A 7,835-nucleotide genomic window follows, 5' to 3' on the forward strand; every position below is an offset into this window, starting at 1 on the left:
TATATATTTTGCTAGTTTAATTTGGAAAAAGTTTTCAGGGGAACACATTGCATCAAGAATCACACAGGCATTTCTGCAGGAAGCATACAGGGCAGTCCTCAGCAGTAACTGCCCTGTAACTTGTTCATTCAACATTGTGTTGTTCATGAGATGAAGGAAGAGGAGGGGCTAGCATTCCTCACTGGGGCCTTGATGAGTGTGCATGCTCCGGCTTGTGCTTCCCAGGCTGGACAGCAGAGTTCCAGGAGTCTGTCCTAACCTCAGACTCAGGCCTCCCTGTGCACATTTTCAGTTAAGTTACCCCTTGCTCTCCTCACCTGCCCTTAGCTCAGCAGAGGCAAGCTACTAGATATCCTTACCCCTCTTCTACCAGTAAGGTAACTGAAAACCTGCACTTAGTCTGCAAGACTCCATGAGTTTTGCAAGACCTAAATGAGTACAGAGTTTTTATTTCAGGTTATTAATGATCTGCCAAGATTTAAAATGGCATAACATTCCTTGGTTGGAGGCAAATTTTTAGAGCAGTAGACCTGACTCACTAATGAGTATGAAGAGCATACTAGTCAAGATGCTAATTTTTTTTTTTCTGGTACTAGGGATTGAACTTGGGATCTTGTGCTTATGCTGCTGGGCTATCTCACCAGCCCCAGATGTTGGTATCTTAAAAGAAACTCTACTAACTAGGTTCAGTCTATTAGGGTTTTAAAAAAATAGTCTGGGGAGATAGCTTAGCAGTCTAAGCACCTGTCTGGCAATTGCAAGGACCCAGATTAGATCCCTAGTACCACATGCCATGCTGGCCCTGGAACTTGGGGCACCAAAACTGGGCGTGGTGGCACCGGTCTATAATCCCAGAGCTGGGGAGGCTGAAAAAAAGAGGATCACTGTGAGTCCAAGCTGTGTAGCGAGACCCTGCATCAAATAAATAAATAACAAAAAAATCATGAAAACAGAAATGTAGCCAAAGGGCAAGGCTTTTAAAATAAAGGTTATTATTCTCCAGATATAGCAGCATATGTATTTAAATGGAAGTGAAACTCAGTCACACTATTTATTATTCATTGTAAAAATCTATTTAGAATTCAAATTGTTTTTATGGGAGAACAGGACTTTTGCAAAATGTATCCTCTCATACTCTGAAACTTGGAAGTTCCCAAGAACACCTGGAAGTAATGTTGTATCATAGGATGTCATATACACCAGTAATGAATGTCACATGGGATCAGGGCATAGGGATCTAGAGACAAGACTGTGGGTTCTGAGTCAGCAGAACACATGATTGAACCACAGACTGGGTCAGGGACCAAGGGCTTGAGGATCCCTGGGTGCTCATCTTTGCAAGGCTGAGAACTCAGCAAATGGCAGTGTCAGCATTTAGAAGGACCCCACAATATCTATGTGTTAGCTTGAGCGGGGCGGAGCTCAGAGCACATCAAGGTCCTAAAAAAAGCATACAAAAGGTTAGGAAGAGAATGTAAGAAAGGTGGTGAGAAAGGATCATAGAAATTAATTTCATTTATAGAGTTTTAGTCACTTTCACTCTTATGTCTTTGAAAATAATTACTACCCAAAGACTTCTCTATTAGTTGGCTCTCAACCTTAGGTGACCTTGTCTTCTAATCATGGTTGCCACTGCTTTCTGAATTTTCTTCAAATTTTGATTTCTCTATCTTAAGAAGCTCATACCCTGCCTGACATCTTTCCTGCCTCTGGATCTTTCCTCTTCAGGGTGCCTCTGCCTGGGTAGTACTCTTCCTTGTCTTCCTTTCAGCTCTGTCTCAGAACACCCAATCTATCCTTTCCTGCCTTCACAGAGGTCCCCTCTAATCTCTGAGCATAACAACAAAATTGGTACCTTTTAAATAGTGTGATCATATAGATTACTGTCCAAACCAGAGTACTTCTGGAAGTAAAAGGGAATGTTTTTAATTAAGTATGTTTCTGGATAACAGGTATAAATTAGAACTCTCCCAAGCAAACAGGATTACATGTCCAGCTTCAGAGCATTTATGCTGTGTCATACCATCCCATTGACAGGCAGATTTTGAAAGCAGTCTTTGGATCCCCTGCATCCAATCAGTTTTTCTTTTTTGTACAGTCTCACTTTATAATTAAGGATGGCCTTGAACACACTATGTAGTCCAAGTGTGATCATATTTATTATTATGAGTTTGACATAGAAATCTTCCTGCCTCTGCCTTAGAGATGCTGAGATTACAGATTTGCACCACCATGACTGGTTGGCCTGCCTTCCTTGTTCTCACTCTTAAACTTTTTATTTGGATTTACAGAAATTTGCAAAGATAGTAGACTTTCTGTATACCTCTCAGCCATATTTTTCCCCTTATAAATATTTTGCATTTCGAAGGCTACATTTGTCAAAATTAGGAAGCACCACTGGTTTATTACTATTGATCATAACCTTCATTCTGATTTAACCAATTTTTCATTAATATCTTCTTTCTGTTCCAATCCAGAGCAGGGTAGAACACTACATTTCATTTTCATATGTTCCTCATGTGTGGCCCTCTCTGATCCTTTCCATATTTTTATGACCATGACAGTTTAGAGGTACACTGGCTAAATGCTCCTGAAGATGCACATTCCTTGTAGGTATGTGCCCCGAACTAGGTGTGTATTTTCTCATAATTAAGACATTATGGAGTTCTGGGAGCATCCCATGGAGGTGAAGTTCCCTTCTCATTGTTAATATTAGGCAGTATATGATAGTCATCTGCTATCATGATAGTGTTTTTCCTTTCTGTTTTCTGGAAGCAAGTCACTAAGTTTAACCCATTAGAGTAGGCTTGAAGTCTACTTCTTGGGAAGAGTATTTTACACTTATTTATTTAAAAATGGACAATTCTTTTTTCCAATAACTTTATTTCTGTTTTAGTTTAAGAGGTTATAGGAAAACAGCTTCAGATGTCTTTGTGGTTGTTCCTGATGATTCAGTGGCTTGTTCAGTGGGAGCTGAAGCCCAGTCTTCAGTGGAAGACTGAGAGCCCATCTTCAGTCAAGATCTGGTAAGTCAGCATAGGGTTTCTGCACAGCCTGCACCTCAGGCAGCAGTAAACCCAAGAGCTTGTAGAATCCATTTACCCTGAAACTCCTCCTCTTCACAGCCTTTTGGCACCAGCCTATTATTTTTTCCAGTAAGAATCTCCTCATAGGCAGAGATTAGGCAGGACTTCTAATGGGTATTCACTGGAGAACTTCTGGACTACCATCACATCAGATTGAGTGTCCCTTGTTACACAGATGGCAGTATCCACAAAGGAGAAACTGCTACATACAGTAGTGACAGGTATATTAACTAAGACACTTCTGAGAGGCTGGTTATCAGCAAAAGAGATTGGTTACTCGCAAAAGACGGCTCCCGGAAAGCTCCTTGGAACTGGCTATTGGAGGGTCCAGCAGTGAAGCATCTGGCAGCGAGTGACTGTAGCAGCACTAGCAAACCTAAGCACAGCTAGTTGGACAGTATGCTTGGATGACGTGACACTGGCGCCAGCTGGGTTTCCAATGGTGTAAGTCACTAGCAGATGTTTTCCCCTGGGTTTTCATCAAATTTATGATATAGCTATCACTTTCCCCTCTGCAGTTGTACTGTAATTTGGAAATAAAAGTTGCTGTCATCTAAATGAGTTTGTGCTGCAAGGAATTTGAGGACATCCTCCTTTTCATTTATAGGACATGAAGGGCACTAATTCTTTTTTCTCTGCTGTGGTACTGGGGATAAAACCCAGGAACTTATACATAGTATGCAAACACCACAGAGCTACACTCTTGTAGCATGGAAGGGTCTACATGAGTATTTGGAATTCTTTAAGGAAGAATTCTTTCCCACTCATTAATTTTTATCATAATACACTACTGTATGTTTTATATCTATATTTTGTACTTGTACCTTTCTGCAGATAATTCCTGCTTTTACTGTACGCCCATGTAACTAGATTATCTGCTTCAGAGATTTCTTTTGGACTTTTATATAAATAGATTCATACCTTATGTGGCTTTTTCATCAGGCTTATTTTACCTAGTAAAAGTTTTTGGGGTTCATCTATGTTTGCAACATGTACCAGTACTCCACTGTATGGATGTTATTTTAAGAAATCCATTTACCAAGTGATGTTTACTCAGATTGTTTCCAACTTTTTTTTGACAAATATGAATAATACTGCTATGAACATTTATATAAAATTCTTTGAATTAACACATCTTCATTTCTCTTCAGGTGGCATATTGATGAGAATTGGGATATAATATGGTAAGCTTATGTTTAAATTTTTTTTTTGTCTATACACTGAAACTTTATTTTTATTTTTTTCCCAATATTATGTTTAAATTTTTAAACACTTAGGTTTTTAATAATACCAATTTATTCTAGTGAGCATCACATACTATCTTACTTTGGTTCTGATTTGCATTTTCCTAATACATAGTGTGGTACACGTCTTTTCATATGCTAAGATGTTTGTATGCCATCTTTGCTGAAATGTCTATTTGAATCTTTTGTCCATTTTAAAATTATTTGCTTAGAGTTTGTACCTTAACTTTTGGTACCTTAACAACTCTTCCCAAATGAAGGTTATCTAAGTTTTCTCCCTGCTTCATGTAAACATCTTAGTTTTCTCTCTTACATTCAAGTTTTTGATCCATTGTGTTTTAATTGTATGCTGCAGTACGAGACTTAATCTTTTTATTTTTTTGTACCTGCTATCCAAACGTGCTAGTATTATTTGAAAAGATCATCTTATCTCAGTGAACTGAACCGTCTTGGCACCTTTGTTCAAAATCAATTGATCACGAATATGATGGTTTATTCCTGTATTCTCTCCTATTTCGCTAATCTATACTCCTATCTTTATATCAACAAACACTACTAATTATTGTCATTGCACAGTAAGTTTTGAAATCAGGAAGTGTTCACTTCCAGAATTATTTTATCTATTCTGGATTCTATGCATTTCCATATAAATTTCAGGATCAACTTCTCAATGTTTTAATGAAGCATGCTATGACTTTTTCCAAACCAATAACTGCATCCTTTCTTCTCTCATTAGTTTATATGCTCCTTTCTTTTTTTTTTTTTTTCCGGAACCGGGGATTGAACTCAGACCCTTGTGCTTGCTAGGGAAGCGCCACTGAGCCATCTCCCCGGCCCCTCCTTTCTTAATTACATAAATTTATAAGGTCTGATACTAATAATTCAATATATGTATATAGAATATAAAGATCAAATCACAGTAGCTAACATTTCCATCTCTACATATTTTTAAAACTTTTGGGGCCAGGGAGATGGCTCAGTAGAATAAGCACTTGCCTGGCAAGCACAAGGGTCTGAGTTCAATCCCCGGTTCTGCCAAAAAAACAAAACAAAAAAACCCCTTTTGATTAATATAATTTGCTGTCAGAAAAAAACCCAAAATCAAAATCCCAAAGAGATCTTATCCCAGTTAGCATGGCTAGAAAAACAAAGAATAAGGGGTTGGCAAGAAGAGTTGGTGATGCAAACCTATAAACCTAGCACTTAGGAAGCAGGAGGACTACTGTAGGTTGGGGTACATAGTGACTTCAAGGCTAGTCTGAAGGACTTGCAAAACCTGTTTTTAAAAAAGGGGGTGGGCACCAGTGTGATAGCTCAGTGGATGAAGCACCTGTGTAGGCAAGTGTAGGGACTGGGGTTCTATTCCCTGGGTGCACTGAGCTGAGCTGCACAGTGAGACCCTTATACCAATTACATTAAAAAAAAAAAAAAAAAAAAAGAAAAGAAAAGAAAAGAAAAAGAAAAAGAAATTCTAACTTTACCATACTCTTTAAGGGCTTTTTAAATGTTATAACTGTATAAGGCAAGTGAGCACAATCCCTAAATAAAGTCTTTGCTTTAGAGGGTCCTTAGGGTAGTAGAATCACTTGAAAAGGCCAGGGGGTAGAAGTTGGGAGGCCGTTACAGGTAATTCTTTATATTCTATTTCCTATCTAGGCTCATTAGGGATGATTTAATTTCTTTTTTAATGGTACTGAGGACTGAACCTAGGGCCTTGTGCATACTAAACAAACTCTAAACCCTGAGCCACATCCTTAGCCCTCTGTTCTTTTTTACCAGAAAAATACTTTATTCTGTGTAAAGATTTGCTTAAATACTGTTTTATAAATATTCAAATAATAATTTTAAAACAACATGTATCATGTGATTCAGAGAAGCAGATAATACTGGAGGCAGAGGTAAAGGTAAGTTTTTTTTTTTTATTACATAAGGAATTTTGTATTACTTTTTATTGTAAGGGTTTGTGTTGATTTTATAAATGTATAAAAATTTAAATATATAAAAAGAAAATGTTTCCTGAGAGTATCTCTTATAGTTCAGGATGAAGTCCTTCAATTACAACATTGTATCTAAGTACTTTGGAGGATGTGAAATAAGGGATAAGATGGAAAGTAAGGGACAGTTCTGAAAGAGGCAGGGACTTGAGACATGGAGATATGCAAGGAGCAGAATTAAGATTCAGTGAAGGTAGGTAGATATATTCACCTGCTTATCAGTACATAAGACAGCTAAGGTATTACTGGGTAGCAGGTGATTTCATTGAAAGGAGCAGTAGAATGAAGACTTTCATGGAATCACTGTAATAGCTAGGTGGAAGTAAATTTCTACTTCCTGGGAAGAAACATCACTGGGACATGTGGGATGGCCTGGACTTTAGGAAACAGTGAGGAGTTTTTGGAATGCAAGAAATACAACTAACTGCTATAGTCTACAAAGGAAGAATAGCAACAAGGATGGGGTACAAAGTACTGTAGGACAGAAATGACCAGGATAGATGAGAACGAAGGGAGAGTATATGCCCTTAGAAAGCTGAGGGCATCTTGAAATCTGTATAGTACTTGATTTAAAAAAGGGCTGGGGGTGTTGCTTAGTGGTAGGATGCATGTCTAGCATGTACAAGGCCTCACATTTGATCTCCAGAATGATCCCCACCCCTGTTTGCAGTATGAAAAGAAGAATCCACATAGACAACAAGTAAGAAAAATCCAAAGTGAAATACAACCCAACTTACCACTCTGGTTAATTGCCAGTTCTAAATATGATGGTTAAACTTTCAAGGTCTTCATTCTTTAAGTGTAATTCTTCTAGCATGGTAGCTATAAACTGTGTAAATAACACATTTTTTTGAGAATGCGTCTGAATGCCAAGAGCTGAATTCAGTCTGAAACAATCAAAAATAAATGAGAAGAGTGAATGGACTCATCTTCAACATGGCAGGAAGGTCTGATGTCTCTGAGGTAACAACATTCCCAGAGAAAAGCTTTATTTAAAATGGCAGCAAAGTCTCAGGAAAAAAAGAACAAATATTGTTAAGAAAAGAGATCTGAAAATTGAGATCATGTTTTTATTATGTCAGTGAAGTCTACTAAAATTCTGTTTAGAAAATAAAGTGAATTTCCATTTAGAGAAGGGAAGATATAGAGAAGAGCTGAGTACTATTTTAAAGTAATTTATGTGGAATATTTGGATTATACTGTGAGAAAAAGATAATAAATGCAATTATTTTTACATGAATAACAGTGTGTTTTTAATAACACTAAATAAATGAACTATGTTTTCCGAGGCATTTAATACCAACTTGGTAAGCAAATCATATGCTTTTTCTCACTAATTATTTCTGGTAATAACTCTAAAGACTGAACTGATTGCATATAACGGAAGTTTTAAAGTAATTTTCACTGAAGTATAGTAAGCAAGATTTTTTTCCCATAATTTTATTGATAAACAAATAGCAATGAGACAGTTTCAAATCAAATTGGTAGGACAGTTTCAATAATTAACACAT

The 7,835-nt window shown here is 37.3% G+C and overlaps 1 protein-coding gene across 1 annotated transcript in view; it reads right to left on the bottom strand.

Moving 5' to 3' along the window:
- Positions 1-1,862: 1,862 nt before the first annotated feature.
- Positions 1,863-7,835, bottom strand: part of Rpap2 (RNA polymerase II associated protein 2) — a 133,351-nt gene continuing 127,378 nt past the window's right edge. Inside the window, exons 13-14 of the mRNA XM_023720297.1 lie at positions 7,062-7,211; positions 1,863-1,903 (exon numbers count right to left, since the gene is read on the bottom strand). Coding sequence (XP_023576065.1) covers positions 7,070-7,211 — 142 coding nt within the window. The 3' untranslated portion in view covers positions 1,863-1,903; positions 7,062-7,069. The remainder of the gene's footprint in view (positions 1,904-7,061; positions 7,212-7,835) is intronic.

Source organism: Octodon degus, unplaced genomic scaffold (genome assembly GCF_000260255.1).
Source record: "Octodon degus isolate 3935 unplaced genomic scaffold, OctDeg1.0 scaffold00074, whole genome shotgun sequence".
NCBI lineage: Eukaryota > Metazoa > Chordata > Mammalia > Rodentia > Octodontidae > Octodon > Octodon degus.